The 12,637-nt window shown below is 38.9% G+C and overlaps 1 protein-coding gene across 9 annotated transcripts in view; it reads right to left on the minus strand.

Annotated features, from left to right (window-relative positions):
• Window positions 1–12,637, minus strand: part of LOC126101058 (serine/arginine repetitive matrix protein 1-like) — a 158,618-nt gene that overhangs the window by 85,470 nt on the left and 60,511 nt on the right. For 8 of the 9 annotated variants that reach the window (XM_049911728.1, XM_049911727.1, XM_049911725.1 and 5 more), the window contains one exon: window positions 3,224–3,409. The exons of the other annotated variant lie outside the window; for it this stretch is intronic. In XM_049911728.1, coding sequence (XP_049767685.1) covers window positions 3,224–3,409 — 186 coding nt within the window. The remainder of the gene's footprint in view (window positions 1–3,223; window positions 3,410–12,637) is intronic. 9 annotated transcript variants of the gene reach the window in all.

A 12,637-nucleotide genomic window follows, 5' to 3' on the forward strand; every position in this document is an offset into this window, starting at 1 on the left:
AGGGTTCACTGTTAAGTCTGCTGTTGGAAAGGTATTGAGACTGGGTTGCAAAGTGATATTTCCGATTGACATTATTACTTGGGGGTGTTAAGAAGGTTGGTCAGGCTCAATTTGTAGAAGAGGAGTGGTGGTTGATAGTGTGGCTGTTTACGGGGTGGGAGTAAGAGGTGTAAACACCACCTAAGGGGTAGTTTAACAAAAGGAAGGATACATTTTTTGAGTGAGTCTAGCAAGCTGTTGCAGTCTGTAGTTGGCTTGGAAGATGATACCATTGAACGAAACATGAGGGGCAGATAACTGCAAGGTTTCATACGAAGAGATTGGCAGACGAGGTGTACAGGTCACAGATTAGCCAGTTAAGTGCAAAAGAATTGCTGTATTTGAAACAGTAAAAGGAGCGGTGAAGAGTGGGCTTATATCCAGAAATAAGAACTTTCACAGTGAGGCCTTTGGGGGTAACTCCTAGGTACAAGCATGGTTGAGGCAACAGCATATGGGATCTCAGTTTGTTGAGTGCAGAAGCATGTTTTCAAAAGGACTGAAAATCATGTGTGATGAGAGCCATCTTGACATAAGAGGAGAGTTTGGAGCATTACATATAGTGGGCATGGTATAATAAAAAAAATAAATAAATAAAAAACCAGAGTAGAGAGGGAGAAAATTATAAAAAAAGACGCAAAAAGGGAAGAAACAAAAAAACTCAGAAAAATCAAAATCATAGAAAAACTCAAAGAAAAATTGTGAGAATAGACAAGACCTCGAAAGATGTAATGAATGGACAAGATGAGGCAGGAGTTCATGATAAAATTGGAAAATATGATAAGAACTCTAACACAACTTTTCTCACAGAGTGTCAAATACACACTTCTGTTCACACTAAACCTAAGAACAAAAAATACTTAAATTTTGACATTCCCTCCCACACAGACTTAGCATTCGAGGCAAACAGATGCCAACTGTTAACACCAGGACATCACCAGTCTGACATCTGTCTTTATTGTATGAGATGATCCCACCAGCCTAATTCAAAAGCAGATACGGCTGATCCCTCCAACAAAGAACCTACATGTACAGGTACACCTACTCAGTTCTATCCTAGTGTTGAATATATTAAGCTATTACTTTGACAGGACTATAATTCCTAAAATCATTCCCTGAAATGAGGTCCACTCTCATCTTCCATGTAAGTTTACAGGTTTTCAAATCTCATCCAGTGCAGATACAGGTTAGGTTAGGTTAGGTTAGTAAAGTCATTTCCATCCCAGAAATCTGAGAAAGTTTTCTGTAACTTGTCACATTTCCCAAGCCTCAGTAGTCCTTTTCCTTCGTTCCTCTTCCTTCCACTTCAACCCTTCTGCTGGAACAAGGAGCCGCTGCTTCGAAGCTTGTACATTTCCATATCTTATGCGTTGTCTTCTGCCACCACTTGATAATATTGGTAACTGACAGTGAATGCTGAAATTGGATTTTGACTTTTTTCTCAACTCAGAGTAGTGTATAATCTTAAAATAATAGCTGATTTAAAGTCTAAGCAACTATGGTTCTAGACATGACATCAAACAAACTACAATACAGATTTAGTTACCAGTCTGTCATTTCCAGATACTTTTGCACAACCTATGATACAGAATCTGGTATCTTTTTGAGAAATACAACACACTTTCCACACACGTAAATCAACAGAGCATCCGATAGCTACTGATCTGACCTAGGCCCCACCTGTCTAACATATCATATGGTCACCTCCACATAATAGTAAAAATAATATTCAATAAATATTGAAAGCAGTACTCTCAGTGTTCATTTTTACTGCCAAAAACACATTTGTGTGATATCACATGTCCTGTGCTGAGACAGACTGATAGAAGCAAACCGAGCAGTCATGATGCTGATTAATGTGTTGGTGAGGCTGAAGATCCGAATTTGGTGATTTTCATATTTATACAAGTGTAGTACAACAAAATGCAGTTCAATTGAGCAACATATTAAAGATCTTCCCAAACGACACAATTTTAGGTACAATCTGCTGTGCAAAAATATTGGAAAATCAAGCGTTGTATGTAAAAAATTATCTGTATTCCAATTTGTAAATTAAGATAGTGTCATTAGCACAGGACAATGAATTTCTTATGATTGCACCAGCAAGACTAAGAAATATGAAGGGACTAACACTTCAGGCATAGACAAAACATTGAAATGCTTTGCACTGTACCTACAAATTAAGTCAGCAACTCATATAGCCATAGATCCTGTTATTAAATTTGAGTTCACATTTCTTGTTTTAACCACTGGATGTAAGGAACTCTATTAATGCCGACATGGCAGAGACTCTTGTGTGTACCTTTCCTATCTAGAATGGCAGGTCTCCACTGTTTACAGTATTCGGAAGGGATGGAAATCCCTTCGTCATTCTGTGGTAATTTCCATACCAGCGGGATACAAGGACAAGAGTGTTCTGTGCTCAAATTTAGACTTCAGGCCCTTGTTTTCCCACTGTAGTGAAGTATGGAGGGAGCTGTGGTATAAAGTTTCAGAAGAAAAGTCTTTCAACAGTGTATGTTTGCAGAGTTTGTTTTTCTTTATCTGATTGGATTTAAGAGATTCAATATAAATAATTTCTTTTTTAACAATGTAAATAAATGTGACCTGTAACATGAATAAAAATAATGTAATTAATAGGTATGCTTTCATTTTCAGTTAAACACTGAAAAACAATGAAATAAGCCCAAAATAGGAACACACAGCACTTCAAAAATAAGTGATAAAAACACAAATATTGCACCAAAAACAGCGAAAATAACACCAAAATCGGCATTAAATAGCGTCAGAAGTTGACATAAAATGAAACATTTTCTCCTGTCACTACATACATGGTATAAATCTGGTATTGGTATTTTCAGCTTCATATCATGCAGTGCCAAACAACCCAGAAAATTAGTATTAACTGAAAATAAGATAGGCTTGAATATTCCAGAAATGTTCTTGCGTTTCTTCTGCAACAAGATCAAAGATGATGTTAAGAACTGAAGTGTGACGTTACTCAAGGACAACTAACAAATTAAAACAGTTATCTCCATTAACTGTTTCTTAAAAGTGAGCTCTTTTATTTATATTCTGAGACCAGTTTATAAAATAAAAATATGTGTGGATGTGTTAATGAGAAAGATAACCTAAAACAACCATGCAGGTGGAGGGGAAGGTGAGGGGGGGGGGGGAACCCCACCTTTTGCTGCTGTTGTCCACTGAACGTGACCTTGACTTCGACCGCGAATGGCTGGAGTGCGATCGTGATCTGGATGGTGAGCTGGTATGTGAGCGTGACCTCGATCTAGAGGCTGATCTGGATCTTGTCTTCGGCCGGGGTCCACCCGCAAGGCTCATCAGCTTCGCCTGCAGGCTTGACACTGGCCTGGAAACCCCACCCACTCAACACGTTTATCATCTTATCCAACATGGATGTGAGATCCAAATTTATGACTGATCAATTAAAAGTCAAAATGAACACATTTATTTCCTTTTCATCTTCCAGTGGTAAAGCATTTGACAATGATCACGTGAACATTGCAAAAAATGTAATACAAAACATTAGAGTACAAGTTTTACATTAAGGATGGTTGGGGAAAAAGCAGGAAGAGAAACAGAATGATGAGCCCAATTTCACAAAAAATACACACATCAAAAAAAGTTTTGCATCACCTCAGTTCCAAAACCTGTACAGAAAATTGGAACAAAGATCAACATAAACATCATTTACACCTTTTTTATTGCTCATGAAGACCACACATCGCATGTCGTACCACCATACAGCGAGACCTTCGGAGGTGGTGGTCTAGATTGCTGTACAGACTGGTACCTCTAATACCCAGCAGCACATCCTCTTGCATTGATGCATGCCTGTATTCATCGTGGCATACTATCCGCAAGTTCATCAAGGCACTGTTGGTCCAGATTGTCCCACTCCTCAACGGCGATTCGGCGTAGATCCCTCGGAGTGGTTGGTGGGTCACGTCATCCATAAACAGCCCTTTTCAATCTATCCCAGGCATGTTCGATATGGTTCGTGTCTGGAGAGCATGCTGATCACTCTATTCAAGCGATGTCGTTATCCTGAAGGAAGTTATTCACAAGATGCACATTGATGGGGGCGCAAATTGTCACCCATGAAGATGAATACCTCGCCAATATGCTGCCGATATGGTTGCACTATAGGTCGTATCGTACAGCCATTACGGCGCGTTCCATGATCATCAGCGGCGTACGTTGGTCTCACATAATGCTACCTCAAAACAGCAGGGAACCTCCACCATTCTGCACTCACTGGACAATGAGCCTAAGGCGTTCAGCCTGACTGGGTTGCCTCCAAACACACCTCCGATGATTGTCTGGTTGAAGGCATATGTGACACTCATCGATGAAGAGAACATGGCGCCAATCCTGAACGGTCCATTTGGCATGTTGTTGGGCCTGTGTGTACCGTGCTGCATGGTGGTGTGGTTGCAAAGATGGACCTCGCCATGAATGTCGGGAGTGAAGTTGCACATCACGCATCCTATCGTGCACAGTTTGAGTCGTAAAATGATGTCCTGTGGCTGCATGAAAAGCATTATTCAATATGGTGGCATTGCTGTCAGGGTACCTTCAAAAGATAATCCGTAGGTAGCAGCCATCCACAGCAGTTGTAGCCCTTGGATGGCCCGAGTGAAGCATGTCATCGACAGTTCCTGTCTCTCTGTACCTCCTCCATGTCCAAACATCGCTTTGGTTCACTCCAAGACACCCGGATACTTCCCTTGTTGAGAGCGTTTCCTAGCACAAAGTAACAATGCGGCTGCGATTGAACAGCAGTATTGACCGTCTAGGCATGCTTGAACTACAGACAACACGAACCCTGTACCTCCTTCCTGGTGGAATGACTGGAACAGATAGGCTGTCGGACCCTTCCGTCTAATAGGCGCTGTGCATGCATGGTTGTTTACATCTTTGGGAGGGTTTAGTGACATCTTCCAACAGTGAAAGGGACAGTGTCTGTGATACAATATCAACGTCTGGGGAAACCAGGGGGATGCAAAACTTTTTTTGATGTATGCAGTAACTCACTCGCTTCCTTACAAGCATACACATCTGTGTGCACATGCATGCACAAATCCGCCATTTAGTGGTAGATAACAGAAAAGAAATTTTCGGAACAGTAACCTTTCTTCACACAATGTTATCTGAATGGAAGCTCCTATAGGAAGTGCAAGTGCTGGACACTAACTTGCTGCACACAATAAAACAATACTTTTTTACTATCCATAATGTTTCAATAGTTTGTCCAACCAAATGCTGTACAAGCAACAAAGATGGCATTCGTAATTTCTGTACACAATCCGATTTGAAACAATAGCGTGTTAGTTCACCCCACTATTTCATCTTCTTCTTAGCATGACAGGTGAAAAAGTCAGCACATCCTAACAGACCAGGTAAAAGGAAAATACACCTACAGAAATAAAGTTACTAAATAACGTAATATGTATTTACATAGAGAGTTTGTCTAAATCATTGTGGTTACTACTCCTTAAGGTGCATTTTGGCCATAGCCGACATCAGACAAAAAGAAAGCAATGACAAGTGCAGACTCACTGTCATGTATAGTACATCAGTTGATGTGATGAATTTTATCTATGGTTCAGTATTAGTCTGATCCGGTGATGGGTAGGCATCTAAAATTATAGCATCAATTTTTTGTAACATTCAGATCTATTTTGGATGAAATTCATGTCTTAGTTTTTGCTTGTTTGTAAATCATTAGACGTACAAATTTAAAAGCTGTCATGTTATGTGCCTGAAGATAAAGCCTCCTCCATGCATTGAAAGTGACTTAAAAATAATAAATAAATAAAATTACAAAACTGGAAACATCTTTTTTGCTTTTGCAAAAACTTCAATAGCTTTTTTTAATGAAGCAGTCTTTACTTGTTTTCTTCTTTTGGCTCTGTTTAAAGCTTTCAATAAATGTTTATGTCAAGAATTAGCGACATTTTCTCGCCAGTAAACAGATTGCTGCTCTGATTTAAGGTGTTTCTTTGATATAATTTTTGTGTTCCCAATTAACTTAGTAATTATAAAATTTACAGAATATTGATTTCTACTTTTCGTGGCCACTTGTAACCACCCAATCCATGCTTAACAATTCTACAGATAAAATTGACAAGACACCTAGTGTGAAATTATAACTGAAAATAACTGTATTTGCATGTTAAGGAAAGATTCGGAGTGGTCAAAGTAAGTCACCAGGTTTTGTTTTTGGGCAGCTTTAGTCCAGACTGCAGAAATTATAAACTGGCAGTCGGTCACAAGCATAAATAAACTAGAATTCTGACTGCCAGAGGGGATCCCCATAGGAATTGCCGACCCCTTCTCATGCTAATAGGGTTGCAATTGAACTCCATGATAGACCATGATTAGTCTTTTCACTCATTTAAAAATAGGAAATCAAAACAACAAGCAACACACAATGCAAAGCTTTCAGTAACATTTATCACACAGTTGATTTCATAGGCCGGCAGTGTTGTTTATGTGGTAGTTCACGCCTGACCTATTTGGCCGATTTGCAATCCGAAACACCCACCACTTCAAACAGCCACATTAAAGTGTGTGCATGCACTAGGTTCACATGGGGCTACAAAAACTGGATTTTGTAAACTATTTTCCAATCCCGCTTCTGGTTGGTCATGGAAACACTCCAATATTTATGCTAGAAATGTGGCTTTCTAGTTGCCAAATTTCAACATACATAATCAATTTTCACCCCCACATAATCACACAACTGTTTCTGAAACATGTTTGGATTGTCAGATTATGTCTTGTTGACAAACATTTTTGGGTAATGCAGACAGAGTGACTTTTTGTGCAGTGAAGAAGTAGAAATAATAGACTGTATGAAGGAAAAATCAACCTTTGAGCTGACTAAATCAGAAACTGGAAGAGTTGATTTCCAGATGCAATATTTGACCTGTCATGAGAAATTATCTCAACCCTTAACACGTTAACACAGCAGCAAAAAACAGATATCAGAATTCATCTTTCGGAAGTTAAGTCACATGATTATACTAACTTTTGAACTTTGCATAGCAGACAAACATATACATTTTTTTGCTCTAAAAGCAGAATTCCACCGAGGCAACACTAAGCAACATGTTGCCCTGAGTTACACCCTACATGTTGCTTAGTGATGGCAACTTTTAGTGTGCAACTTCAAACCACGCTTCAAAGTTTCTGTTGTGCAGAAAATATGGCACATTGTGTTTTACACAGCAGGTTGACTGCAGCATGTGCCTCAGTCAATTACACATAAAAATGGCTCTGAGCACTATGGGACTTCACATCTGAGGTCATCAGTCCCCTAGAACTTAGAACTACTTAAACCTAACTAACCTCAGGACATCACACACATCCATGCCCGAGGCAGGATTCGAACCTGCGACCATCGTGGCCGTGCGGTTCCAGACTGAAGCGCCTAGAACCACTCTGCCACTGCAGCCGACAGAAGCAACATCAAAATAGTTCACAGAGCCAATACAAATGATAGAAGCAGCTGCTTTCTTGGTTCTAACCTTGAGTAACAGAAGTAAAAGAAGAAAACAAAGATGATGGAGAATATAACTATTTATTGGTGGTCAAGAATCTTAATTTTTTAGGGAACTGGTGCATGACTGTGGAACTTCGAGAAATTCTACACTGATGAGTTTAGAAGATTTTACGTACTTGTTGCATCAAATCATTTCAATGACAAGAAAATCAAACAGTAACTACTGTAAGGTAATACTGGCTGATATGAGGTTGTAACTGATAAGATATTTAGCTACAGGTCATAGCTATCCTTCATTGAGGTACATACTCTGCACTTCAGAATGAAGTATTTTAAGAATTGTGCCCTGAGTATGCACAGCTATAATGCTTGTTCTACATGATTTAGACATGGGAGTAGGTAAACAGTGTCATTCCAAACTGTTGCTTGTATGTAGTACACTTTTGATATCAAAACAACATGATCAGAGCAAGCATTGTTTGAAATGAAGTACTTTAATAGTTTCTAATTTTTAAGGGGGTAGGACGTCAAACGGGCCACTTGGAGCAGGAGAGGCACCACAGGACATTTTAATTTCCACTGTCTATACTTTTACAAATAAATTCATAAAACTTTGTCATCATGATGAGGAAGGATTGAGGACTCACACTCATCACAGTGGAAGTTCAAAAAACATAGCAAAATACCTTTTTTTTTACATGTGAAATTTCATCATTTTTTTCACTTACTACTGGCTGCATTTGTTGCTATCGGTACACTTTTCTTCCTAAGTAAGAGAGATTCTTTGATGACTTTTGCACAGCATACAAACCATAGTTACAGGTGTATGAAACTCTAGAAGTTATTTAATTTATGAAAAAATGAATGAACTGTTACATTTTGAACTTCATGTTTAGAAAAAATTCAAGTTTTATAGTTAATTATCTCAATTTTTCCACAGTTTTTTAATAGATTTGGAAAATTCTAGAGTTTCATACACCTGTAACTACTGTTTGTATGCTATGAAACATTGATTGAAGAATCTCTCTTACTTAGGAAGAAAAGTGTACCTACAGTAACAAATGCAGCCAGTAATAAGTGAAAAAATGATGAAATTTCACATGTAAAAAAAGGTATTTTGCTACGTTTTTGAACTTCCACTGCGATGAGTGTGAGTCCTCAATCCTTCCTCGTCATGGTGACAAAGTCTTATGAATTTATTTGTAACAGTACAGACAGTAGAAATTAAAAAGTCCTGTGGTGACTCTCCTGCCCCAAGTCGGGCCATTTGACGTCTTACCCCCCTTAATACCATTCATTTCATATTGTAGCATATTTGAATACATTGATAAGCCAAAACATTATGACCACTGTCCACCGCAATGTTAGATGCTGCCTGGTGGCACTGTGGGAACATGATGCGGTAAAGAAAGTATGTAAGACAGCGCACACAGGGATACAGACAGGCGATCACCCTAGGAAAGGTATGGACTGCAAATGGGGAACTCCACTGACATACATGACTGACAAAGGACAGATTATTATTATTATTATTATTATTATTATTATTATTATTATTATTACACAGAGCCTGTGAACAAGTGTCTAAAAAATGGCAAAGCTGGTCAAATGTTCACGTGCTACTGTCATGAGCATCTACGGAAAGAGGTATGAGGAAGGGGGAACTATCACTAGGCATTAAATGGTAGAACATCCATGGCACTTCACAGAATGTGGGGTTCGGAGGCTTGTCTGCTCTGTAAAGCAGGATAGATGATAAAACTGTACCATCTTCGCCGGAAGAGCATAGCATTCACACACACGTTCACACACACGTAAGCGTTTTGAAGCACAGTGTTGAACACGGATCTCTGCAGTAGACCACCCCTACAGTATTCACATACTGACACAACAACGTCGTCAATTACTATTGCAGTGAGCATGGGATGATTGGGATTCAACCATCAATCAATGGAAAATACGGGCTATTCAGATGAATCATATGTTTGCTGTACTAGGTCAATGGTCATTGCCACAAATGCCATCATCAAGGTGAATGATGGCTCGAAAAGTGCAGCACGCCATGGATGCAGGCATATGGAGCATTATTATGCTATGGGAGATATTCTCCTGTGCTTGTGTATGACTTGTGGCAGTAATCGAAGACATGCTGACAGCTGTGAAACACCTGCAGCTCTTCACACTTGATTTCTTCCACCATGGTGATGTCATCTTTCAGCAATGTAATTGTCCATGTCTTGGAGCCATAACTATGCTACAGTGGTTAGAGGAGCATTATAGTGAACTCGCGTTGATATCTCTGTAACCAAATTCACCTAATGTAAATGCTATGGAATCACCTAATGTAAATGCTATGGAACCTACTGGATCGCTACTGGTCACCATCACTGTAAGCATAAATCAGCGGCCCATTATTTATGCAAACTGTGTGACCTATGCGTAGACATCTAATGCCACATACCTGCACAAACCTACCAACAAACTGTCGAAACCCTTATATGCAGAATAAATGATGTATTTCATTCCAAAGGCAGATAAACAACCTATTAAGCAGGTGGTCATAATGTTCTGGCTCAGCAGTGTGTAATGATTTGAGGCTCTCACTATCAGACCTGGCCAGCACTCCAAAAGTAGAACCCTCTGGACGATGTTCTATTGTTCGAGCACAGATATCAAAGTAAATCAATGCAGTAGGGCATAATTCACTTCTGTTGCCTTATTTGTTTACTGCAGTCACAATCTCTCCCGAATAATTCTGGGTGACTGGTTCTTGGCATAACACACCTACTGACCATGAATACCATTACTGCAGTGATATTATTGTTGCTGTGTTCTTTAGTCTGAAGACTAGTTTGTAGTATGTCAAAACTGTGGAACTAAATGCACACCACCTGTTATGTGCATAAGACTACGCAGTTTTGACATATTACAAAGACCCTGATGGATTACCCCTTATTTTCCTCCTTGTTTAGGAGATGCACTACTTCTCTAACTGTAGCAGTTTCTTACATTCAAAATGGAATGCAGTCCATAAATTCTTGCTTTCCTTATTCACTCAGAGAAAATAGAAAATAATACCATATTTTTCAGTAAGCTGCTCCAGCTGTATTGTTCTGAATTTACTGTCTTTGTGATCACTACTTTTCATGCTCCGAAACTCTCACAAATAATAATTTGTCAATTGTTAATTCAATGTCACATGCAATACAACACACAGATCCACTGACCGACCGGTAGTTGGTGACACAGGGCGACAAGTCCCTTCTTGTTGACAGTTGCATGCATCTGGCACGATCTGCCTACTGCAGTACACTATAATGTTGTATGTGGTGCACTGCCATGTGTTGCAAAGGTAGAATTACTCCTTGTCGAGCGCGCCACAGTTGCATGCCACCAGCTGAGTACTATGTTGTATTACATGGCGTGTATTGAAACCATTCAGCCACCCACAATTCACATTGCACCACAGCAAGTGCACTGATACATCATTGCATCCAAGTACTTTTTATTTTGCAAACACATTTTTATGCACATTATCTTTCCAAATTTGGCTTAACCAAATGATATGCAAAAATAGTAGCCGAAAATTCATTACATTTACAAAATTTATATGCAGGTAACAAAGCTATTTCAAACACTCTCTCATACAACAGTTCATCCAGAGACAATTCACTTTGAAACAGCATTTATTGGGTAATTTTGCATTTTCACATTTTGAGGCAGAATTTGGATTCATAGCAAAGTGCAAATTTTTCATGTCGCTAATGGTGAGAGGCAAAACACATTATCAGAAAAAATGAACACACCGTTATCCAAACAAGCTGTCTGCAAGTGCTAAGAATGCTCACTGAGTTCTGCAACAATGTTGTATCTCACCTAGTGAATTATCTTGTGGCTAGACAGAATGTTTTAGCTGGAAGCCGAAGGGTGCGTGTCATTACCGCTGCTTTTACAGAGTGAGTCACTGCCTATATAATGACAGAAGTCAACTAAAAATAGTACCCATACAGTGAAGCATGGCAATTGGCATCAATCTCTTGTTAATGACTTCTGAAAGAAAGCCTTTAAAAACAATGATTATTGGCAATATCTGGAATTCCAGGAGAGTATTAACAAGAAATCTAGGATGTTACACCAGAGGATGCTGACAGCTAGGGACAGGAAAAATTCACATTAATAAAAATGACAAGTAATTTGAAACCGATTGTTTTTAGAGACATAACATGGATCTGGCTGTATTTACAAAATGTTGCAAAGTTTGGTATTTTCCCCATTCCAGTACAGACATGTAAATGAGAAGACAGTGGTACCAATAATGGTAACTGATCACTAATGTTGGAATTGGATCTGATTTCTCTCTCTCTCTCTCTCTCTCTCTCTCTCTCTCTCTCAAGTTTGAGGTACACATGTAACCTTGAAATGGCCACTTATATGCCACTTAACAATAATATCTATTGATAAATTTCTTGGCCTTTTTATATAATAATTCATAGCAAAAGCAACTAATTTTGGAGAGACTGCAGTACATCAACTGAACCGCATGTTTTTTTAGTATACAAAGTACGAAAATGAAAACCAAGAAATAAGCCATATTTTGGTTCACGAATATATACCTCAACATGAAAACTGCTTAGTTTGCTACTATCGGCCAATCTCACCTCTGACTATGCTACACATCAAGCTTCATGCTCCAGAACAATAAATTGATAGTCTCAGTCTCAGTGCGCTGTTGTACCACCAGAAACATTTTTTCATGATGTCATATCTCCTCTGCTGTGATTGTAAGTCAAACAGTCACCACATTGATTTCTTGTTTGACTATCTAAGGTACTGAATTCAGCAGTTTTTGTAATTCTTCTTGTGAACTAAGAAAACATTGAATTTAATTGAAGGACCATACTAAAGAAGACAGATACTCCCCAAAAGGTAGTTTTAACATTTCAGTTAAGTGTTGATGGTTTGGAAGCTTAATGTCTCCGCAGAGAATTTTGAAGTTATGGTAATGCTTTCTGTTGAAGCACTTTCAACACTGCAACTGAACATAGTTATTCATTCTATAACTGATTC

The sequence above is a fragment of the Schistocerca cancellata genome, chromosome 9 (assembly GCF_023864275.1).
Source record: "Schistocerca cancellata isolate TAMUIC-IGC-003103 chromosome 9, iqSchCanc2.1, whole genome shotgun sequence".
Taxonomy (NCBI): domain Eukaryota; kingdom Metazoa; phylum Arthropoda; class Insecta; order Orthoptera; family Acrididae; genus Schistocerca; species Schistocerca cancellata.